This window comes from Gossypium hirsutum, chromosome A11, assembly GCF_007990345.1.
Source record: "Gossypium hirsutum isolate 1008001.06 chromosome A11, Gossypium_hirsutum_v2.1, whole genome shotgun sequence".
NCBI lineage: Eukaryota > Viridiplantae > Streptophyta > Magnoliopsida > Malvales > Malvaceae > Gossypium > Gossypium hirsutum.
The window spans coordinates 57,145,621-57,171,924 of NC_053434.1; the positions used below are offsets into that span (position 1 = coordinate 57,145,621).

Genomic DNA, 26,304 nt, shown 5'->3' on the forward strand with positions numbered 1-26,304 from the left:
CTTCTTGCACTCTATCTTTTCTACCACAACACACTCCTTAAACTTTTGTAATCTAGCTGGAAATTGCCTTACATATCTAATAGCTCCCTAACACATTCAATAAATTTATTCATTTCCTTTAAGCGTTCAATAATAATCAAATTCACAATGTGTGTCATGCATCTCATATAAAGATATTTACCATTTCGAACTAAACCGCCTCGAGGGTTAAATTTTCTTCTCAAATAACCAATAGCAACATCATTTGGACTTGCATTATTAACAGTAACAGTAAACAACTTATCAATCCCCCAATTCAACAAGCATTTCTCAATCACCATCCCAATGGACTTACCCTTATGAGTAGAAATTGGACAAAAGTTTAAAATCTTTTTATTCAATTTCCAATCATAATCAATAAAGTGAGCAGCGATACACAAATAATTAACTCTTTGCAAAAAAGTCCATGTGTTAGTAGTTAAGCAAACTCTAGAACAAGAACTTCTCAAAAGTTGTTTTATCTTAACCCTTTCATCTAAATACAATTGATAAACATCCCTAGTCATAGTAGTTCATGAAGGAATATGAAACCTAGGACATGCCACAAACATAAATTTCTTAAAGCCTTCACTTTCAACAAACTTTAAAGATAATTCATCAATCACAATCATTTGTGCTAATCCTTTCCTACATGCTTCTTGATCAAATCTCCAAGTTGAAAGATGCTTTCTCCCCCTTCAATTCCCTTTCTAGGTAAAACTAGGTGTCCTTGACTAGTGTCAACAACATTACTAAAATTTTTCTTACATGAACCAATATGATATTTCAATGACTCTGTACCATTTTTTTTTCATATCACAACAAAATTCCTTTTGACAATAATTACATTTAGCCTTTCTTGCATCCTCACTATTAATAATATTAGTGAAGTGAGACCAAACTTCTGACATTTGAGGAGCGGCTTTTCTTTTCCCAGTAGTCCCTTTGTTTGGCTTAAAGCTCCAACTCCCGAATTTTTAGAATCTATCGAAGGATGAGGTGTAACACTACCCTCAATAGATGTTGGTTTGGTAGACATTCTGCAAGAAAAAAATTATATAATAAATTAAAATGCACTTATAATATTAAACATATTTTGATGTTGAGTTTTAGAGAAATAAATTCTGCATTTATCCATGTCTAATAACTTTTTGTTTACTAGTTCATCGTTCGCACAAGTGGATCAGCTAGACAAACTTTAAAAGTTGGACTGAAAAATAAATAAATCATGGTGTGGAATAATAAAATAAATTAATATATTTGATAATAAGAAAATTTTGGAATAATAATAATACCTAATGGTAAGCAATACTAAATTAACCCTTAGTAGAAGAGAAAGGGTTAGAGGAGAATTTTCTCCATGGTTGTTTATTATGAGTATTATAAGATTTGATAAAAGAATTATTAAGACAAAAATCTTTTTGTCCATGGCTGCCTACCATAAGAACATGGTACTTGATCACAGGTATTCGAAGAGGAAACAATTGATTATGGGCGCTTGATCATAGGTATTCAAAAAGTAAATAGCCAAAAGTGAAAGAGAATACTAGAGAAAGGCAGACAAGAAACCAATTTGTTAAAAAAATAGTTAACAGGATAATGCAGGCACAGATAGTGGATGTATTTAAGAAATACCATACTGTAATTTCATAATAAAAGCCTAAAAAAAGTGCGAAGATAAAATTCCTTTCTGGAAATGATTAAATACAAAACCATTAAGTCAACTTACCTGGAGTCGAGTTTTTACTGTATCAATAGGGTACAGAGCTGCTTTGACGACAACACCAGCCATAGTTCTAGCTATGATACTTTCTGCAAAATATACAAAAGATCTTTAGTAAGATCTGCTTCCAACCATGTTAAAGTTCAAGAAAGAGTAGTATCCAACCGCTACGCTCCATCTAACCTTCAAAACTTTTACAAATTTTTCTGTACTCTGATTTAGGACATCTTTGTTGCCATATATATTGCTCTTCTTCTAATAATTCATTTCCTCCCTTTTTTATTATTACTTAACTAATTTAAAAACACCTTTCTAGGCCTTGTATGTATGTTATAACAGGGACATTCCAAATGGTGCAGAAAGAATTAAAAAACGCAAGAAAAAGCTGTGAACTTTTAAAGATCCTCTCTGTTATATTGTTCCATGCCTTTCATCTTTCTTTTTTTGATTTCACTTTTTCTATATTTGTGTGGAGTCAACCATTGGGTAGTGAATTTTAAAGTCTTATGGATCTGACGGCTACATTGTTTCATTTTTTTATTGTAATTAGTAAATCTTTCAAGAAATATCTAAGCTAGATTTAGTAAAGCTTTCAAATCAAAATCTATATAAAACTTCTTTCTTTCTGTTAAAAAGGTGAGAAGCACAAGTTGAACCAACAATATTCAGTATTTACTATGTTTATTATACATCTCCACAGTAATGAAAATAAAATAGGAAATGAGAAATCTTTGTATTGTTGGAGTGAGAGGACATGGATCTTTGATATGCTCTTACATTTTTATTTACCACTCTTTTCTTTCTTTTTCTTTTTCTTTACAGATACGCTAAGTAAATTTTTTTTAGAGAAAAAGGATCCAAAAGGAAGTACATATAAAAAATCTAGACATTCAGTGTTTGATTGTAATAACTATAAAACTGAATTCTCTACTAGACTACTACTACTATATACACTTGCCATTCCTGGATGAAAGAGACATTTCTCAAAAAAAAAAATAAATAAGGGCATTCCCACAAATGACTGGTAACATAGGAAAACCCGGCGATGCGAACCAAATTAAATGCGATGGAAGGAATTCTGGACACTTGGTCAAGATGTAGAATAAGCAAACAGTAAAATAGTGCCCAAAATTTCAAGAGTAAAAGCCTACCTCAACTCGCTGGTGATGGTGACCTGGTAGACGCCGGACGGTTCATGAAGGTGGCTAGCTGGCAGTGACAATAGAAAGATTTTGGGAGATTTCAATTAGGGATTTTGAAGGTTAGGGTCTTAGTTAGGGATTTTTTTTTATTTTTGTCATCTGTTACTATGTTTTAGTTTTAGACTTTTACTTTTAGATTTTTATTTTTATTTATTAAATTATTTGTAATTTTTATGATTGGGTTGGTTAATTGGGTTGGGTTGGGTACTTGGGTTTGTATATATTAAATTGGGTTTATGTTGGATTGAGTTTGAGTGAATAGTGGGCTATTTATATATTATAGCTTTATTTATTAATTTTTTTGGTTAAACAAAAAAATTCGGTTAACTGACCTATTTCGAACCGAATTAACCGTTAATCGAAAACTCAAAAAATTATTAACTGATCATCGATCGAATTAATTCGGTTAACCGAATTTTTTAGTTTTACCCGAATTTTGCACACCCCTAGCCACGGGCTATCTTGAACTATGTAGGGAATTATCTGAGTCAAAATTATGCTTAGAAACTAGAAGACTTTTAGCTTTCGACTTGTACACTGCCAAATCAAAACTAACAGAGTCTAATTTTCACGAACACAGTGCACTAACTTTTCAAAACTTGCATCCAAAAGAGAACCTCTCTTCAACGAAATGATCATGTAACGTCCCGAATTAGGGCCAAGTCGGAACAGTGGTTTCGGGACCACAGATTTTACACAATAAAATTTGTTTTTATTATATTTTTATGGTCTACAATTTCAAGGGATAATTTCATGAAAATTTCGTTCGAAAAATTTGACGTTTGGGCACTCAATTTGGTCAAAAGAACTAAATTATAAAAAGTGCAAAAGTTGAGTTCTACATGTTAGAGGTGTCTAATTGTTATGAGATTTTAAATTGGAGGCCCTTAAATGGTAATTATACCATTGGATAATTTTTTGGACAAAAATGGACATGAAATGGGTGAAATAGAATATTTTTAAGTTAGGGGCATTTTGGTAATCTAGTAATTAAAATGAATTAAAAACAAAATTAAAAGCCAATTTTTGTCCATCTTATACCCCATGGCCAAAAATTGCATGGAGTAGACATAGCTAGGGTTTTTCAAGCTTCCAAGCTCGATTGTAAGCCCGTTCTAGCCCCATTTTTAATGATTTTTACGTTTTTGAAATCCTCATAACAAGATCTACTCATTTCTACCCATATTTTGAGCTAGGGTTTGTGTTTAAAAAATTAGCCATGGATGAAATGCATGTGTTTTGATGTATAATGGTAGAATATGAATGCTCGGTGTGTAATAAATGACTTTTACTAAGTGATTTTCGGTGAAATTGTCAAAAAGGACCGTTTTGTAAAAGTTACAAAATTTGTCATAAAAGTGTGATTTAGTGGAAATTAGGGGCTTCTAGTTATGAAAATGATTTGGCTAGGCTTAAAATGTAAGGAAATTGAATAAAAATCATTTTACGAGCCTAGGGGCCAAAATGTAAATATGTGAAAGTTTAGGGGTCAAAATATAAATTTGTAAAAGTATGATTTTTGGACCCATATGAATAATGTGACTAATTAGTAAGCTAAATGTGGTATTATAGATCAAGGAAAATGAGATTCGGGCATTGATTGAAAATGAATGAGATTATAGACTAAATCAGAATATATAGTCTTGCTCGAACCCGAGGTAAGTTCATGTGATTTTAATAATGCTATATTGTATTTGAATGCTAATGCTTCAATATTACACGAGTGGTAAGTATATATATGTGAATAATGTGATATTATGTGATTATTTTGATGATATAACCTGTTCTTGATGTTTTGCTATTATGATGAAAATGTTGCAATGCCATGTGATTATGAGATATTGTTATGTGAATGAAGCCACAATTCGAGCACGTCCGGTAAAGGTTTGGAAGTTTGATGGAATATGATGTTTCTTTGAAACGAGCAAGTTTGTATGTAAATAATATTTCGATTCTTTTTATGTTATTATATTTTGTTATTATATGAGATGTGGTTGCCTAAAGAATGATCAATTGATGTAAACTACGAATCGGAATTGACTAAGAACAAGTTAGTAAAATGTTGAAAAGTGAAGAATTTTTTGATTGAACCTTCAGAATAGAAGAGATACAAATGATTTGTTGTGAGTCACGTGTGTAGTACTAAGTGCTGGCTACTACGTGTACCAGATTGATAGGTCGCATGTGTAGTACTAAGTGCAGGCTACTATGCATAGCCGTTAACTTCGATCACGTGTGTAGTACTAAGTATAGGCTACTACGTGTATCAGATGGTTAAGTCACGTGTGTAGTACTAAGTGCGGACTACTACGTGTACCAGATTGATAGTTCGCATGTGTAGTACTAAGTACAGGCTACTATGCGTACCCGTTAACTTCGATCACGTGTGTAGTACTAAGTGTAGGCTACTACGTGTATCAAATGGTTAAGTCACGTGTGTAGTACTAAGTGTAGGCTACTACGTGTACCAGATTGGTAGGTCGTATGTGTAGTACTAAGTCCAGGCTACTATGCATACCAGAGAGCTTCGGTTACAAGGGTGGTATATGCACAGGCCACCAGGTATCTGTTATTATTCCGATGAGTTCAACGGGAAATTTGCTATGTGAAAATACATATGTACATGAATATGTGATGAATAAGTGCAAGTATATCTATGTGAAAAGTTGTGAGCAATGTGCTCGATAGTTGAGCGAATCTTTTGGTAAGATAGAATGGAGTAAGGGAAATTATGTAAAAGTAAAATTTTGTAATAAAACAATTTTAGACAGCAGCAATTCTGTGAATTTAAAAAATCACCTAAAATGGTAGAAATTGAAATAGAGGTTGAATAAGATATGAAATTAAAGCTTAATGAGTCTATTTTCTCATAAAGAAACATTGAAGGAAAAAGAATTTCATATTCTGTGATAATTGGATTTTTGTGAGACAAAGTCAGAATGATTTCGGAATCCCCTGTTCTGATTTAGAAAAATCATTAAAAGTTGTAAATAAATAATTATGGGTTATAATTTATATGTTTAAAATTATTAATGAGTATATTTTCTAAAGAAACAAACAGGGACATTATCCAAATCTTGTAAGAAGAGATAATTAATTTTTAGTGCATAGGGGTTGGAACTGTCAGACAGCGAAATAGGGATATCTTTAATGAATAAACTGTACTAATTGGATAAACTAAAAATTCTTAAAATTTTATGGTAATAATATATGTGAGTCTAGTTTATGGGAAAATTAGTGGTTCTCAATTTGGAGTCTCGTACATGAAATAAATAATTTTTAGTAAAGAGAGGTCAGAACTATCGGACAGTGAAATAGGGGTATCTTTAATGAATAAACTGTACTAATTGGCTAAACCAAAAATTCTGAAAATTTTATGGTAATAATATATATGAGTCTAGTTTTAGATAAAATTAATGGATCTTAATTTTGATTTTTGTAACTCTAGATATAAATAAATTAGTAACTATGACTCGAGAAAATAGCATGACCAGAAAATCAACAAAAGTGTAATTATGACTACATTTTCATGGAATCATGTTGATAATTTGTTTATTATTTTCATATAGACTTACTAAGCTTTAAGCTTGCTCCCTCCTCTCCATTTCCTTAGTGTTCTCAGGTCAGCTGGGGGTTAGAGACTGTCGGAGGCAGCATCACACTATCAAGCCAATAACTCCGGAGTATTGTCATATGTGTATTAAATACTTTCAAGTGAGTGGCACGTATAAGGACTAGTTTTTATGTTAGATGTTGTTATGATTAGCCAAATGTATCGGCTTATATTGATTTATTGTATATGGCCATGAGATGTGGCTTAAATGGTTATGGCTTGTAAGCCTAATTATTCTTGCTATGTGTTAATGTTTGTGATGTGTTTATAATTGGTTGTTATGAATGATTAGTATAACACATGTACATGATGAATGCTCTAAGACCATTCGAGGTGGTCGTGGCCATGGAATGAATGTGTGGCATGGTAGTAAGTTGATAGTAATTGAATATGGACAATTGTAGAATGTGAATTAGAATGTCTAACTTGGTGTAACATGAGTATAGGTAATAAACACATGTATGACAACATGTAAATGCTTTAACAAAATTTTACTAAAGGATGATTAACCATTAAATTGATGTTATAATGTGTGTCTATAATGTGTATAAGTATAGGAGAGAATTAAGGACAACATAAGGCTTGAAAAATAGCCTAAGTGTTGGCTACACGAGTAGAGACACGGCCATGTGTCTCAGCCGTGTGGAGGACACGGCCGAGCACACGGTCGTGTGGCTTGGCCGTGTGAATCAATTTGTTTTCTTGACGTCATAAATAGAGAGTTACAAGGCCTGAGGACACGGGCGTGTTGAAGACACATGAGCGTGTCCCTATGTCCAAACGAGTATGTGACCTTGTTTCATGAAAATTTCTCTAAGTTTTCCCAGAGCTTTCTAAAGTCCTCGGTTTAGTCCCGAACCACCCCAACGTATGTTTTAGGCCTCGAAGGCCTGTATAAGGGACGATTTACATGTGTTTGAAAAGTTTTAATTTGGATGAAATTTTATGGCCCGGTTTTGCATGTTTGTGAATGTTTAAGTCCGATAATGCCTCGAACCCTGTTCTGCCTTTGGATACGGGTAAAGGTGTTACAGATCATATATTTTTCCCTCCTATGACCAAGTTGCCTCTGCTCCAAACGAGTTGACTTTGACAATGTAATGGATGAGGGACATCCGATTTCACCGGTCCTTGTAGAACCTTCCAGAATATAAAGACTGCCAATTCTTCTACCTTTTAACAAAATGAGAGCTCCACGAGATACTTTAATGCTGCAAAACTTGATGTTGATTCTGCATCATTTCAACTCTAAAATATTCAAGAAGATAAGATTCTTTCATAAATCAGGTACATACCTGACATCTGAGAGTGTCCTAATCGTCTCATTATGTATATTAATTTTAATAGTACCAATACCAATTACCTTACTGGATGAATCGTTTCCCATACGTACAACTCCACCTTCAACTGAACTGTATGTGGAAAACCATTCTCTATTGGGAAAAATGTGGAAAGAACATCTCGAATCTAGGATCCACTCAGACGTAAGCTTGGAGTTATCGCTCGTTGACACTAGCAAGAAATCATCACCACTTTCATCAGCCAAATTAGCACCAGCTAAATCTTCCTCGTTACTCTTAGTAGCTCTTTTATTTCGCAGTTTATAACAATATGCTTTGACGTGACCTAATTTTTTTACAATAACAACACCTTTTGTCTCGCTTCTTTGATGCTACAAAACGGAAGCTTGCCTATCTGCCTTGCTATCCAAACAAAGCTCATTTTCGAGTTTGTCTCTACTCAATAAATAACCCTTCACATTTTTGAACGAGAGTTTTTCTTTGGCATTGTAACACCCCTTACCTGTACCCGAGACCGGGACTAGGTACGAGGCATTATCGAAAATACAGGTTATCAAATTTTATTCCTAAAACCAATCAAACAAAATCATTTTATCTCTATTATGGACCTACGAGGTCCAGAACATACATTAAAAGCGAAGTGAGACTAAATCGAGAACTATATAGAGTTTTAGTAAAATTCCTAGGGTTATACCTCACACGCCCGTGTGGAGGCAAAGCACACGCCTGTGTGCTTGGGGACACGCCTGTGTGCTTAGGGACACACCCGTGTCCTTCACCCGTGTTGAATTATCTGGATTTATTTTTCATTTCGAACCTACAGGGGTTTTCACACGGCCAAGCACACGCCCGTGTCCTTCACACGGCCTAGACACGCTCGTGTCGTCGCTCGTGTCCAAAACCCCTGACATTCTGTTTATGATGTCATCACTCATTTTAAGGCACATGACCAAGGCACACGCCTGTGTGCTAGGTCGTGTTCTCCACACGATTGAGACACACGGGCATGTTTCTACCCATGTGTTTACTACCATGCAAACTGACCTAAAATTTTAGGTGCAGGGGACACACAGCCAAGCAACACACCTATGGGGGCTGATCGTATGTCACGCACGGCCTAGACACATGCCCATGTGTCTACCTATGTAGACCTTTTTAGGGCTATTTTCCAAGCCTTTGGTCACTCTCAATCATCCATACACACTTAAAGATTTCAATGGTATTTTAACATGACCTAATTATACTCTTAAACAACCTTGGCATAACTCATTGCATGTTAACCTCATCTCATCGGTTTAGTACATGCTAAATTATCCTTTTCATATTAGGGATTAACATAGCACATTTTACGTTTTACACTTAGGCCATATTATAACCACATACCATTATAAGTTATGTCCACTCTCAAATTATTAGGTCCCATTTCAATCATCCATCCATGATAAACCTCATCATCATATCTTATGAAACATTAAAACATAAACATGCATCATTAGTAGGTTTACAACCTACATTAATATGAGCCATATCTCATGGCCATATACAAAAGAATAAGTATATCAGTTAATCCCTTACATTGGCTAGCCAAATGACATTTATAACAAAATAACCAAAAACCCTATACATGCCATTAAACAAAATAAAAGTATCTATATACCAAAGCAAGACCAGTCGATAGTGTGTTGATTCTCCAACCTTCTTCCAATCTTCATGAGTCTACGAACTCTGTAAGACAGGGAAAAGAGAAGGGGGTAAGCATTTATATGCTTAGTAAGTCCGAATAACTGGAAAATAAACTTACCGGTTAATTAGCATACAACCATATTAGGCAACAATTCCAACAAGTATGAAATAGTTTCCCTATCACATGCACTCAATCATCAAGTTAGTCTCATAACAATGCATCATATCATTAGTCTTAGATGAGCTCATCAATCCAATATTTTCATTCTTTATTTCTCATGTTAATCCCATTAAAGTTCCTCAAAAATCTCGATGGATAACCTAATAACCGTCAAGTCATACAAGTGATCATCTCAAGAATGCACTCCCGCGAACCTTACATCTTACGCCGAGATTACCAATCCAGGCTAAATCCCCCGTAGTAATAACTCATGGAGCAATGTCGGGATTACCAGTCCAGGCTAAATCCCCTTTTACGACAATTGCTCTCATAAGCTCAGATCTGAATTGCCAGTCCAGGCTAAATTCAGTCCTCAGCTGGATTACCCGTCCGGACTAAATCCTTAATGCACCCATATTATTCGGGAGGATTGATCACTCAAGGAACACCCATCCGGGCTAAATCCTTTCTATTTTGAGATTGCCAGATTACCTTTCCAGGCTAAATCTTTTTCTGCAACACATGCAGGATCTCATGTCATGTAAGCCATAATTTATCCATCAGATTTCCCTTTCTATTTCAACCGGGACATTTATCATCTTTTCAATTACACTACCACATTTCATGGATTTTCATGCAATGAATATCTAAATTGTCATACATTCAAGAACATACATATTTAAGTATATTATGAGTTTACTTCATGTTATACAAACTTACCTGGTGATTGCTTCAGTTTCGTGTTTCGGTTATTCTGAAACCTTTCATTTTCCACTATCGACCTTCAGAATTGGTTCATCGGGGTCTATATCAATAAAATTTGATTATTAATACATTAAATTTTTTTAGGCCTAAAACTCATCCCGGGCAAAATGACCATTTTGCCCTTAACCTTTCACAATATTTACAATTTAGTCCTGAGTCTCGTATAGTGAAACAAGCCTAGTCGAATGTATCATAAGCTCATAGCAGCCCATGTTTTCCCTTCCTTCTATATTTTCCTACCCATTTCCACAACTTTTACAATTTAGACCTTTAAGCCATTTTCATGAAAAACCACTTACTAAAAGTTGTTTACCATCCTTTAAACTCTCATATCCCTTCATAAGTCATCAAAACACAAACGTCTCATGCATGGGTAAATTTTTGAACATGAACCCTAGTTTGAAATATGGGTAAAAATAGAGAGAGCATGTTACGAGGATCTCAAAAATACGAAGAACGTTAAAAACAGGGCTAGGAAGCACTTACTATTGAGCTTGAAAATGTTGAAAACCCTAGCTATGGAAGCCCTTATAATTTCGACAGCATGGAGAAGAAAATGAGTTGATTTTAGCTTGATTTTTCCATTTTTATTTAGTTTATTACCAAATGACCAAAATGCCCTTCCTTACTAAACTTTAAAAATTTTCCATGGACGCCCATTTTTGTCCAAAAACTTAGAAATTGGGAAAATTACTCTTTAAGGACCTCTAATTAACATTCCAAAGCAATTTCATACAAATTGCTTCTAGAACCCAAGTTTTGCAATTTATTCAATTTAGTCATTAATTTCCAATTGGACACCTTACACATAGAATTTCTTCATGAAACTTTAACACATGCTCATTTTCATATCCTAGACCTCATAATGATCATGAAATAACTATTTTAACATCAAATTTGTGATCCCAAACCACTATTCCGACTAGGCCCTAATTCGGGATGTTATAAGCATAAATCAGGGTCTTCTAAAAGACTTGTATGAATGGGGTAAAGAGCACAGTAATAGCATAACCTGATCTTCATCATCAATTTGAACCTCAACGTTCTTTAAATCATTTAAAAGAGTATTGAATTGACTGATGTGATCTATAAGAAGCTCACCTTCATTCATGAGAAACGTAAATAGACGTTGTTTCAACACTAAAAGGTTAGCCAAAGACTTAGTTACATAAAGAGTTTCTAACCTTTTCCATAAGGCGGATGAGGTCTACTCCATTAATACCACCTGCAATACCGTATTCGTGAGGCACAACTGAATTACAGACAAAGCCTTTTCATCAAGCTCTTCCCATTCTGTTTGATTTAGATTCTCAGGCTTTTTCCCGGTAACAACATTTTTCAGGTCGGTTTGAACTAGAATTGCCATCATCCAGATTTGCCACAGATTAAAATTCATGACACCATCGAACTTCTCAATTTCAAACCTTATTGCTACCATCTCTGAACGGGTTGATCTACAAAACATTGAACTAGCTCGATACCACTTGTTAGGGATCGACCTGATTAAGCAACAAGTAAAAAATAGTGGAAGAAACTGAGAAATTGAACACACAAATTTAAAGTGGAAAAACCCCTCTAAAGAGGATAAAAAACCACAGGCAAAGATAATTTTACTATAATGGAAAAAAACGAAGAGTATAAAAAATAGAGATAAAAACTAAAGCCCGAAAACTTGAAAACAAAGAACCCTTAAAACGTACACAAAAAATTCTCTAAAAGTGTTATGAGTTTTAATTTCTAATGGGTATATTTTCTAATTTTGTAAAAAAACCTATTTATAGGCTAAATTCATATGTCAAATAATAAAAAAATAATCTAGATTAATCAGAGTTTGATTGAAATAAATAAATAGAGTTTAACTAGAAGATTATTTCTCAAATTTGACTGAAATAACATACTTAACAAACAACAGTAAGGTAACAATGTTATTTTTTTTCCTTATGAACTCCTAAATGTAATTGATAAGGTGATTGAGGGAATTAAAAGGAGGGAAGATCAACAGAAAATGCGGGTTTACAGCTGGTAGGGTAGATTAAAGAGGTAGTTCCAAAGCTTATATGAGGTTGTCTTCATTGAAGAGTTCGATTCTAGTCGTTTTGACCGATAAGAAAAGGACTTTTGGTACCCTTCATCCTCTTAATTTGTCTTTATCAGTTCTTCATTGTAGCTTTAGATTTTCCTTCCTTTAACTTCATTTGTTTGGATACATGTCTACACTTTCGTGCAACATTCAGCAAATCAACCTTACATTTTTTTGTTGGTTCTGAGTTGTTAGAAAGTTAAAAACGTTTGTTTCCATTAAGAATTAAAGCATTTGTCAATTGCTTTGCTTCAAAAAAGTAAATATGTTAACATCAACTTTGTTCTAGGACTTAATGTTCATCATGGTTAATTAAACCTTTTTATTCTTCATAAAAATGGAGTAATTAGTGAAGCATAGTTGCATCATTGAAATACTATCAAGTATTTTGAAAAAAAAACTAAAAAGTATTAACAAAAATGACATATATATTAAAATTTGAAGCTCAAACTTAGTTCATCTATTTTATGTGGCCATTTTCAAATGAAGTTTTCACGATCTTTGGAGAAATCCATGGCCATTACAAGCTTTTTATTTTCTAGTAGAAATGGAAAATCAAGGAGGCGAAACTTGGAAAGGAAGCTACTTTACCAAAATAACTCAAAAAATAATATATTTACAACAATAACTCAAGTGTAAAAACAGTCACCTAAATGATCTAAAATGAACAGTGTTGAGGGGTTTTGGACACCCCATGGCTGACATCCATATCCTCAATCTCCAAAAAAATTCACCTGATGATTGGAAAAGTGTTTAAAAAAATAATTTTTTTGGTGTAGGTCATTGCATGGCCAACACCCATGTATTTTTTTTCCAGTATCTAAAAGAAATTTTAGATTTTGGCTTTGTGGTGGCTGACAGCACTTTGGATTCTGTTATAAGGGCCTGTAGCAGGTTAGCTGGTTTACATGAAGGGAGGCTTGTCACGGGATTTTGATCAAATATGGATTTGAATTTGATCAATTAATTGGTAGTGTACTCATTGAATTTTATTCTTATTGTGAAGCTATTGCTGATGCTAAAAGAGTCTATGATGGAGTAACAAATCCGTGTTTTAATGTTTCAAACTCAATTATTAGAGGCCTTATATAATGGGCAGGATTGATAATGCTGAACTGATTTTCAATACACTTGTTGAGGCAAATTCTGCTTCTTATAATCTAATGATTAAATGGTATGCTACTTGCGGCCAAGTTAAAGATTCAAAAAGTTTATTTGAAGAGATGTCTCAAAGAATAATAGTTTCTACTAACACCATGATTTATGTATATTTCAAGAATAGGGAGATTGGTAAAGCTTTAAAGCTTTTTGAAGAAACATGAGTGGAAAGAAACCCTGTGACATGGAATTCAATGATATTTGGTTATATTCACAATGAGCAATACAAAGAGACTCTAATGCTCTACATGAATATGTGCAAATTACAAATAACGGATACAAGATCAACATTCTCAGTTTTCTTTCAGTCATGTTCATGCCTAAGATCTCCTTAACAAAGAGAATTACTTCATGCACATTGATCAAAACACAATTCTATTCTAACGTTTATGTTAGAACATCCTTTGTAGATATGTATCAATGATGCTCACAAGTCATTTTCCAGCATCTCTTCATCTAATGTGGTAGCATGGACAGCTATTATTAATGGGCATGCACACCATGGGCTTGGCTCTCAAGCTATCTTACTCTTTTAGAATACTAAAAGTGGTATCGGCCACCATAAAGCCAAAATTCAAAAAAAAATTTAGATACCGAAAAAAACACACATGGGTGTCTGCCATGCAATAGCCTGGATAAAAAAAATTAAGCATTTTTCCAATCGTCAGGTGATTTTTTAGGGATTGGGGACATGAATATCAGCCATGAAGTATCTAAAACCTTTCAACACTATTTATTTCAGGCCATTTAAGTGAATATTTTAACCTTTGAGTCATTGCTGTAATTTTATTTTTTTGGATTATTTTGATGAAATAGCCCGGAAAGGAAGATGCTCTTTCTTTTTCAGGTGGGGTTGCTTGGGGAGTATCAATCAAGGAGAACTAAGATGGAAAAAAGTGGAGGAACTGGGGATAGGACATGACTGGTCGGCCTGGATTTGGAATGTAAATGACCCATGCGATATTGGGGCTATGGCCTACACTTCTTTTTAAATGTGGCAGTTTTACGAGGTTTTTAAGGAGTTTCGGTTGTAATCGTTGGTATTGAGAATGTTGTTTCCTTTGAAGTTTGAATGGAAAAGGAAATGATAGAGACAAGTCAGTATATAAGTGAATTTAAAGTTTTACCTTAATAATAGAAATTATTTAAGACCGTCAGATTGGAAAATTATCTAAAAAGGCTGATTTTAAAAGTTAATTATGGATTTAGGCGAATTTTTCTTAAATTTAAAAAATAGATCTATTTTAGAGAGAGAAAAATTAAGGGTAGTTGAAGTGGAAAATCAACTAGTCTTTTGAAGTTAGAACATTTGGAAACTTTATCCCGAAGGAATTGTAACAGTCCGGTTTAGACCCTAGTCGGAATAGTAGTTTTGGGACCACAAATCTAAGTCAGAAAAATATTTAAATATTATTTTCTGTGTTTAAAATATGTGAATTGACATGTGTGAAAGTTTCGTATAAAAATTCGATCATTGTATGCTTAATTTGTAAAAGGGACCTAATCGCGTAAAATGTAAAAGTTGCTTGTTGTTTGTTAAAGTGATTAATTAAGTTGTATTATTAAAAGAGAGGTCCTTATGATGAAATTAGACCATTGAAAGCATGAGTGGAGATTTATGGCCTTAATGCTAATGTTTTAAATGTTTATTTATTAAGGGCAAAATTGTTATTTAGTTATTAAAGTTATTATTAATAAAACAAAACATAATTTTAGTCATATTATCATTCATTTTGCTGAATTCACAAAGAAAGAAGAAGCCATATTCTTGTTTTATGGTTTCGACACTTTGAGTTTGAAATTAAATATGTATTTTGATCTATTTTTGATAATTTTTATGTTTTTATAATCATAGCACTGTAATCTATCAAGCCTATGCCCTAATTTTTGATTTTCTTGATGATTTTGAATTGGACGATTGATGAAATTATGAGTTTTGTGAAGTTAATTGATAGTAAATGGAATATATGTGTTAGATTACTAAGTTTTGTCTTTGAATTTTTGATGAATTTGAGTAATTTGGGCTAAATTGTGAAAATGATATTTTGAGGGACTAAAATGTGAAATAAATGAAATGTATAGACTTATATGAATACTATGATAATTCGGACTAACATGGGTATATGCAAATTTTATGTATTTTGTGATTTTGTGAATTAGGGACTAAAATGTCAAATTGTGAAAATATGAGGGCTAATTTGTAAAATTCCTTAAATATGTTTTTTTGGGTTGATTTGAATGAATGTGAGTTTGAATAAGTTAAATTTGAATTTGTATAGATCAAGAACTAAAAAAACAAAATTAGATCGGGGAAAGTAGAAAGTCGTCGAGTAGTCGATCTCGTCTATCCGAACCCGTACGAGGTAAGTCAATATACAAATAAATGTGTTCTGAATTAAATTACTATTGATTATATGTAATTTGATGATGCTTTAATGCTTTGAATGTTAAGTTTATTTGTATATGGCTTACTAAGCTTTTGAAAGCTTACTTTGTATGTTTTCAACTGTTTTATAGATATTGTAGCTATTAGGAGCTCGGAGATCGTCAAAGATCGTCACCACACTATCAAACCTTATTTTGTACCTTTTTACATTGTGAATATAAAAGTATGGCATGTATAGGCTAGAAGTATTTGGATATGTTTTGTAATGTATATATCATGCCATGTGATATGGTTAGTTTGTGTTTGAACTTATGGTTTGAATTTGATATATGATATGTGATGCAAATGTGTCATTATAATGTGAATTTGGTTGGCCAAAAGAAATGATCAGTTTGGTAAGTTTTGTTATGTGCATATTTTAGAATTTGGTAAGGATTTGGTATGAGAATGAATGAAATGTATCAAGGTTATGAACCATATGTTTTGGTATGTTTTAGCTTATGGAATGACATGAATTGGTATGTGTTATGAACATGAGATTGGTTGATAATAATATCACATGATTAGTGTATGTATTGGTTGTGAAATGGTTTAGCATTTGGTATGTAATTGATGTTTAATTGTTGTTTGTAGGGAGAACCCTTAATGGGTGGCATTTTGGCCTTGTAAATGGCCTATTTTTACTCACACGGGCAGGGACACGGGCGTGTGTCTCAGCCGTGTTGCTCGAGGGTCATTTCGAAATGAGCCTGAGCAGACCATATGGTTGTACACAAGGGCGTATGCTAGGCCGTGTGGCCAAGTCAGTTTCGAGCACGCGTTAGACACACGGGCGTGTGACTGGCCATGTGTGTAACAGCCCGATTTAGGGCCAAAACGGAACAGTGGTTTTGAAACCACGAATTCGAGGTTGAAAAAAAATTAAAATTATTTTGATTAAGTTTTAGTGTTTATATTATGATTTCATATTCGTGTGAAAATTTCGTTGCGAAATTTTATCGATTGGGTGTTTAACTTGACGTTTAGGACTAAATTGAAATAGGTGAAAAATGTGTGTGTTCTAGTTCATAAAGTACTTGATTGAAATGGGGGTTTTAGGTAGATGTCCTTAAATGGAAATTAGACCATTATACTTTATATGGACAAAAATTTGGACATGGATGGAATTTTTAGAAAGTTTAGTAGTAAGGACATTTTGGTCATTTGCATAATAAATGAAATAAAATGGGAAAAATAACACAAAAATGTGTTCATCTTCATTTAGCTTGGCTGAAACTTGCATGTTCACCATAGCTAGGGTTTGTTTCAAGCTTTCAAGCTCAATAGTAAGTGCATTCAAGCCCCGTTTTTAATGTTCTTTACATTTTTGAAATCCTTGTAGCTCGGTTTACCTATTTTTACCATTATTTCGAGTTAGGGTTTATGTTTAAAAATTTACCCATGAATTATATGCATGTATTTTGATGTTTTATGGTAGAATATGAATGTTTGAGGTTAGGAGAACGATCTTTTCTAAGCGATTTTTAGCGAAAACGAGCAAAACGGTATAATTGGTAAAAATACCTAATGCTCATAAGTGCATGTTAGAGTGAGAATTTGATGTTGTCATAGAAGAGAAAAATGATCAACATGTCATAAAACATAAGAATAAGAGCTGAAATTAAATTTCCGAGCCTAGGGGTAAAATCGTAATTTTGTAAAAGTTAGGGGGCAAAAATGTAATTTTTCCATAATGTGATTTTTGGATTGAAATAAATAGTATGAGTATTAAATGAGCTAAATGTGTTGTTATAGATCAAGAAAGGCGTGGAATCGACCTCGAACGGGAAGGAAAAGGTTTTGGACTAAATTGCAAAATTTCCATATTTTGCATCGAGGTAAGTTTGTATGTCAATAATACATTAACTTCATTTACATTTTTATATTTCAGCCTATTATATATATTTTAGCTGATTTTGAAGCATAAATCGACTATTAGAAGAATGTAAATAAGTAATAGAGAGAAAAATCCCGGTTGAACATTCAGAAAGATTGAATAATATAGATGGAGCGTAGCTAGGTCACATGTATGGTGCTGAGTGCACATCATGTGTACAAGAGAGCTACGAGATACTATGTAGTAGCTAGGTCACATGTGTGATACGGGATGTATCCTATGTAGACAAAAGAGCTACGGGAGAGATAAATGTAGCTAGGTCACATGTGTGATTCCAAGTGAAGGACACCATGTAGACAAGAGAGCTATGAGATAAATTGGCTAGGTCACATGGGTGGTACTAAGTGTTCACCATGTGTACAAGAGAGCTGAATTATATGAAATATGATGGTGGGGGTTGTGTGCTGAAACCATCAAGTATCGAGGATTGATCCGAATTGTTCAACGGGATGGTTTTAAGGTGACATTGTAATTATGGACCTATACTTGTGATGTATGAAATGTGGTGAAAATGAATTGTGATATGCTTGTTAAAATGAGATTAATACAAAGAAAGTGTGAAAGAGTGAATTAGCAATAATACTGTTTTAGACAGTCACAGTGACATGAATTTGAAAAATCACCAAAAATAGTAAGAATTTAATTAGAGGCTGAATAAGATATGAAATTAAAGCTTAATGAGTCTATTCCCATGTAAAAGAAACAGACCAAGTAAAGGAACTCTATATTTTGAGATATTTATATTTGTGTGTGACTCGCTCAGAATGACTATGTGATCCCCTATTTTAACTTTGAAAAATCAGTAAAAATTGTACAAAACAAATTGAGAAATATAGTTTATATGTCTAGATTCCTTATTGAGTCTAGTTTTAAATGAAACATATTTCATGGATATTTGAATTGCGTACTGGGAGAAATTCAATTCGTAGTGAATAGAGGTCAGATCAGTCGAGCTGTATAACAGGGGAACTTTAACTAATAAATTGTACTAATTGGCTGGACCAAAAATTCTAGAAAAATTTTAATAAGAATTATTATAAGTCTAGTTTCAGGAAAAATTTTACGGATATGAATTTCGAGTTTTTTAACTCGAGATATGATTTATTTAGTGAATATGACGCAGGAGAGACAATTTGACCAAAGTGGAGTAAATAGTAAAATTAAAAAGTAGATACACTTGAGTTATTGTGTAAACATATTAAATTCTTTATTCATTATTTATATACTTGCTTACTAAGCTATAAGCTTACTTTCTTTTCTCTCTTTTGTTTTATAGTGTCGTCCAACTTGCACAGGAGTCAAAGATCGTTGAAGATCTGCCTACACTATCAATACTTTTGGGTATTTAAACTGAACATTTTGAATTATGGCATGTATAGTAGACTTAGTTATTTTGTTACGTGTCATAATTGTCTAGGTTTAAAATATTAATTATAGTATTTGACCGATTGTTTTGTACGAAGCCTTTGAAAATTGACTAGTATTGTTAAAGGCATATGTTATAATGATTCATGATCTAATTGCACGCCATATTTTTGTCTCGATTTTATTACATAGTATGTAATATGATTTGTTAATACCTCGTACCCTGTTCCGGCGACGGATACGGGTAAGGGGTGTTACAGTGTGACCCAAGTCAGTAGCCTCCCCAATTTTCACATGGCTTGGCACATGGGCGTGTCTTGTGGCTGTGTGGACAAGTCAGTATGTATGCCCTGTTTTGACATGGCCTAGACACACGGGTGTGTCTAAAGCTGTGTGAGGCACATTGCCTGTTCAAACGGGCGTGTGATCTGTACAACTTTGAAAGATGTTTAAGTTTCGAAAAAAATTGTATAAGCTCGGTTTAGTCCCGACCCCTTTCTAATGCAAGTTTAAGGTCTCTATGACCTAAGTAAGGGACTTATTGCGGATGCTTGAATATGGTTTGAGAATGATGTATATGAAATATTTGTAAAATGTTCTATTTTGTCCGATAACGCCTTTAACCCTAGTCCCGCGACGGATACAAGTTAGGGGTATTACATGGACACCATGAATATCATATTTCTATACAATAACTAGCCATGTAAAAAGGCAAAAACGAGCTATGAAAGCAAAGATGTCTATATAACTTACTTCATAAGGAACTAACAAAAGCTTTGAGTAGGCATTTTCCTTATAAAAAGGGTCTATTTTGGTTGATAAATAGAAGTGGTCAACAACAATAAATAGAACATTGAATGGCTATGGTAGCTTTCCATGTAATAAAAGCTTTTATAACAATTCATAATAACAACTTCTAGTGCAGGAAAACCATTGTGAATGATGAAACTAAATGTATGGTAAATTGAGGTCTGTAAGCAGAATGAGAAGTTTCGCAAACGAAAAAAGTTGTTTTTCGATGAAAGAAAAGAAGAAGAAAAAGCAGGTGAAGATGACGAAGAAAATGTATTTAATGATTTTTTCCATGTTTTCTTTTGGGGTTCAGTACTTAGGGATAGCCAGAGGAAGTAAAAAGGAATATCCAGTAGATTGGTTATATACTTATATGTTTGAAGGCAAGTGCGTCTGAGGAAGTAATCCCAAAGTTTTTATATGCTGACAGAGGTGATTCTAGGGAGGGGTCATGGCCCCGGCCCCCTAAAATGAAAAATTATCATTTAAGTTCTCTAAATTGTTTTAAAAATTTAAAGTAGTAAATGTAAAATTACACTTTGCCCCCTTAAAATTATAAAAAATTGATTTAATCTTTTAAAATTTATAAAGATATAGACTTATAAAAAAATAAAATTTCAATCGCCGCTAAAAAATTGTTCTAAATTCGCCCCTATATGCTGACATGTTGTTGAAGAATGAAGCAAATATTTAATCAACAAAAAGAAAATGACATTTTGTTGTCTTCATCCTTTTGGTTTTGGCTTTTATACTTGTTGGTTCTAGAGGACAACTGGCTATTTTTGGCCCTTTTCTTTTTCTGATAAACCATCCTGTCTATATCATACCCATATTCGTAAGCCCAACCTAGGTTCGTTAACCTAGGGATATCTAGAGAAAGCAAAGAGGAATATCCAGTAGATTAGTTATATATTTGAAGGCAAGTGCATCTAAGGAGGTAATCCCAAAGTTTTTCTATGTTAACATGTTGAAGAATGAAGCAAACATTTAATCAACAAAAAGAAAATGACATATGCTGTCTTCATCCTTTTGATTTTGGCTTTTATGCTTGTTGGTTCTAGAGGATAATAGGCTCATCTTGGCCCTTTTCCTTTTTTTTATAAATTATCCTGTCTAATCACAACTAAATTCATAAGCTCATAAACTCTTAGGGCTAGTTTGACAGTGCTTTTGAAAAGTATTTTTGAAAAGTTTGGTTTAAAATTTGAGTGTTTAGCATTGTTGTCAAAAAGTTCTTTTGAGAAATAAAATGTCCATTTTAGACATGTTATTATCAAGTAACAAATATGCATTTAAATAATATTTAAATTAGTTAATATTATTATATTTTAGTAATAATATAAAAAAATTATTATAACTTGTTGTTAATATTTTAATATATTAAATATAAATTTTAAATATTTTTAAGCAATAAATATTAATTATTTATAAAATTTAATTAGAATATATAAACTATATTTTAAATATTTAAATATAACTATTAAATATTTTTAATTAGTATTTTAAAAAAATATTTTTTTATTTTTAATTAATGATTTTATCACATTTGTAATTAAGCACCAAGAAAAAAAAAAGAGAAAGTACTATCTTAGGGGTAAAAATTTAATTAAGCACTAAAAGTGCTTTTAGGAGAGGTTTAGCTTTTACTTTTAAGTACTTTTCAAAAACATCTTTGAAAAGCCAAAAATTTCAGCTAAAAACAGTTTGTTTAACACAAATTTTCTTCTAAAAGTATTTTTTTTTAGCCAGAAGTAATTTTTTAAGCATTATAGAACTGGCACTGCTCTTAATAATAAGATGCCTATTAGTTAGAGGAATTTGTATCTTTAACACATGTCTAAGACAAGCTTAATCTATGTATACATAGCTGAAAGATGGACTCTTTGTTTTGTCGAATGGATCAAATATATTAGACAACACTGTGACAAAGTGTTTAAGTTGGTTAGCCTATTTTTGGTTGGGCCTCTTCGATGGTTACAAAGATTAGGAGGTATATTCCAAGCACTAAACATTGTCCCTTGCTGATACATACATACTGCCAAAACAATTTGCACTTTCGTACATGTTTCTCTTTTTGCAGTTTGATTGGGGTATGATAAATAATTTGCAAGGTCTCTTCCATTGTTTGTTTCCATGATTTCTTGTTATATTGAAGCCTGTAGTCAGTGATTCCAACCGAGCTTGCAAAATTAAACTAGCGATTTCTTGTTGACTGTTTCTTTTTCTTAACGTTGATTATAGAAAAAAAACATAAATTTTGTTTTCTCCCTTGGTGAATGTACCTGCATTGATGCTAGCTCACGCATTCTATAAGTATTATCCAAATATCTTGAGAAGAAAACAATTACATATTAGTTTACTCAAAAAAAAAAAAAAGAACAGATCACTTAGATGAAGCAAAATATTAAGCACTTTCAGCATCATCCTTTTCCTTGATTTGTCTATGTCCTCTTGTTCTTTGATCCGAAACGAAGCACTATATAGAAACACAACCTATAAAAAGCAGCCCAACCTATCATTATAATAACATTTTCCCACTTCTTGAATTCTACGGTACTAATTTCAAGTGAACTTAAGATGCCAAATCCGGTTACAGGTTTCATGTTTGGATCGTAACCAAAAGTTTGATTAGTCTGATACTGGTTCATCAAGAGCCCTTCATATGGATATGTCATGGTGGAAACCTTGTTCATCCATTTCCAGTACACCGGAATGTCATGGCTATTCATGAAGTAGCCACAAAACAAGAAAAAGAGTGCGGTAAAAGCGATGACTGCTGCGTACCCTAAGATATAGTTAGGCACCACTGAGCTCACAAACATCACAAATGAGTTGGTTGAAAGAAGGGAGGCATAGAGAACAATAAAGAAATAGTAGAATGGTCCCCTAAGCTCCAAGGCTTTCCAAACAATACAAGCATAGACACCAGCTTGTAGTGCAAGGAAAGGAAGGTATGTGATGAGGCCCGCTATGGTGTAAGTAGAGGCTCTATAGGCATTATGGGAAGTTTCGCGAACAAAAATGAAGCGCTCTTGGATGAAAGCCGGTACTGCATCGTTGGAAGAGAAGAAGAAGAGACAGACAGTGAAGATAACAAAGCTAAGGCGATTGGTGATGCCTTGCATGCTGATTTTCGGGTTCATGAACATCGTAGCCATCATAACGCCCATGACAGTTAGGACTACAAGTCTCGAGAGAAAAAGCTCAGGTGTACGCCTAATGTTCTTGAAGTTACGGCGAATGAGAATCCAAATCTCTGGGAAGATGGAATTTGCAAATTTGGGCCCCAAGTGTTGAACTGTCTTCGGAGCAACATCTGGAGTCAGGTAATCATTTTCGTTCACGGTATAGTCGCTGCTGTGAGGTGTCGGCGTCCCTGGCAGGATGTCACTTGAGTATGTATAATAGCCAGGCGATGAACTGCGTAATTCATGGAAGAATTTCAGCTTGTTGTCTCTAAATATAATAAGTTTTCTTCTGAAGGTCCAAATTGCTTAAAAATATAACTACTTTACCTCATTGGGTTTGGAGCTTTTTGATCAGTACGTTGCCTTGTGGGGGTGAACCTGAGTTGGTGCACAACTCCTATGTGGCTAGCACTCCATGATCTTGATGTATTATTGTATGGGCTCCTCACACTATGATCAAAACCATTATCGGAATCTTCACTTGCTTTCAATGCAAGGCGCCTGTTGTTTTTCCAATCGTGACCACGATTTGCTGGGGGTGGTGTTGGGGCAGCTGTTGAAACAGACATTTCCTCTTCTGTCAGTTGTGGTGGTTTTCGTCCGCTTCTTGCAAATTCAGCAACTACCTCGACTCCGAATTCAGATTGATCATATTCTTGTATCACATCAATAAGGAACTCTATTGCACTTTCACCCTTGGGGACCTTTCTCCCCATTCGACTAAGATGTAGAGTGACATTTTGCGGTGACCCTTGATACATGAGCTGGCCGCGAGCAAGGACAATCATATGATCAAGGAGAAGCTGGATTCTAGATGAGGGTTGATGAATCGTGAGGATTACGGTGCTACCAGATCGTGCAATGTCCCGCACCTTCTCGATTACACTGTAAGCACTAGTAGAGTCTAGACCCGAAGTTGGCTCATCTAGGAAGAGCAAGGATGGTCCATGAATTATGTCAACACCGATTGAAACTCTGCGACGCTCTCCGCCCGAGACTCCTCTAGTCCCAGCATCACCTATATAGGTGTTCCATGAGGACTGCGAGAAACCAGGTAGTTAGAGCTTGCACTTCTTGAGAAACATAGTTTTCTGGTAAATTCATGAGAACTGTAATTTATTAATCTAGAATGCGTTAATGCACTATTTATCCCCAAGCTTTCGAAAGAATTTTTAAATAATAAAAATATATTTTAAAAAAAATTAATTGTAAAAATATATAAAATATCAAAAAAATATTTTTAATATTTTATTAATTTTTTCGCAATGAAACAATCATTTTGGGCGGGAGGCTAGGCTGAAAAAGGGGCTGGATTTGATTTTTTTTGGGCCTCAACCCAGACCTTGGACACCTCAACATGGTATGTCCTTTTTTATTTTTTTTAAGTCGTTAATGGGCTGTTAGTGCAATTTAGGGGCAAATTGTACATTAATCCTTCTAAAATTAAATTTTCAGGCTATTGATAAGCAGAGGCGATTCTAAGGGGCTGGCATGGCCGGCCCCCCTAAAATAAAAAATTGTCATTTAGGTCTTTTAATTTTTTAAAATTTTAAATTAATAAAAATAAAATTACACTTTGGCCCCTCTAAAATTATAAAAATTCAATTTATTTTTTTTAAAAATTATAAAGGTATAAACTATAAAAAATTAAAATTTCATTTGAAATCCCTAAACAATTGTTCTAGCTTCGCCCTTGCTGATAAGATCAACATAGAATCATGGTTGAAACTGGAAAAAAGTACTTACTGTCAGTCCAAGTTGATCAATCAATTTCTCGACGCGTTGCCTCTTCTCGACTCTTGAGATGGGTCCGAGTCGAAAATCAGCAGCAAACATCAGGGTCTCATAGACCGTAAGCATCGGAAATAACCTATCATCTTGCATTATATAAGCCGAAGTCCTTTTAATTAAACTTGGACTCATTGGCTTCCCATCCAAGTACACCCTACCCTTAAGGCTTCCACTAGCAATACGCCCTGCCAAACCATCCAAGAAAGTGGATTTGCCTGCACCACTAGGGCCCATGACTGCAGTGATGCACCCTTTTGGTGCAGACCCAGTAATCCTATTCAACAAGTCCACCTCTTGTTTCAACCATTTCCCTTCTACCTTCTTCTGCTTTGTCACAGTGTATGTAAGGTCAACGTATTGAAGCCCTCCGGTGAAATTCAGTGGCCCCTCTCCTATATCAATCACTGTAGCAGGAGGATAACCATATCTATGACCCATTCTTTAACACCAGTAGGGAAACAATGTGATTTTTTTTCCTTAATGAACTCCTAACTGTAGTTGATAAGGTGATTGGGGGAATTAAAAGGAGGGAAGATCAAGAGAAACTCGGGGTTTACAGCTGGTGGAGCAGATTAAGGAGGTAGTTCCAAAGCTTATATGAGGCTGTATTCATTGAAGAGTCCGATTCTAGTCGTTTTAATCGATAAGAAAAGGACTTTCTGTATTCTTCATCCTCTCAATTTGGCTTTATCAGTTCTTCATTGTACCTTTGGATTTTCCTTCCTTTTAACCCCATTTGTTTGGATGCATGTCTACACTTTCATGCAACATTCAGCAAATCAACCTTACATTACTTTTGCTGGTTCTGAGCTGTTAGAAAGTTAAGAACCTTTGTTTCTATTAAGAATTAAAGCATTTGCCAATTACTTAACTTCAAAAAACTAAATATGTCAATATCAACTTTGTTCTAGGACTTAGTGTTCATCACGGGCAATTAAAACCTTTTTGTCAATATCCTCAGCTACTATGCTGATTCCTGATTGAGTAGCATACAGTGCTTCTTCTTTGTGTTTCCCTTCAAAAGCTCTGCATCAAACTCAGAGCTTTCTAAAACAAAACTTATGATCCTGTTATGATGAGTATATTTTTTTCTAAAAATAAAAAACATGATCTGCTATGTTTAATTGTTTTCCACAGGCGGTT

The 26,304-nt window shown here is 33.9% G+C and overlaps 1 protein-coding gene across 1 annotated transcript; it reads right to left on the reverse strand.

The window, feature by feature from the left end:
- Positions 1–22,518: 22,518 nt before the first annotated feature.
- Positions 22,519–26,096, reverse strand: LOC107905981 (ABC transporter G family member STR2). Its single transcript, XM_016832791.2, has 3 exons — positions 25,117–26,096; positions 23,698–24,410; positions 22,519–23,602 (listed from the first exon to the last, which is right to left on the reverse strand). Exons 1-3 carry the CDS (start codon positions 25,597–25,599, stop codon positions 22,624–22,626), a joined length of 2,175 nt encoding a protein of 724 aa, XP_016688280.1. The 5' UTR covers positions 25,600–26,096; the 3' UTR covers positions 22,519–22,623.
- Between the last annotated feature and the right edge of the window lie 208 nt (positions 26,097–26,304).

Excerpts from the sequence above, each read along its gene's own strand:
- LOC107905981 (XM_016832791.2), bottom strand. The coding sequence starts at position 25,599 with ATGGGTCATAGATATGGTTATCCTCCTGCTACAGTGATTGATATAGGA. Across the intron at positions 24,411-25,116 it reads TTGATCAACTTGGACTGACA|TCCTCATGGAACACCTATAT; the intron begins GTAAGTACTTTT and ends GGTTTCTCGCAG. Across the intron at positions 23,603-23,697 it reads AAAGCTCCAAACCCAATGAG|TTCATCGCCTGGCTATTATA; the intron begins GTAAAGTAGTTA and ends TGAATTACGCAG.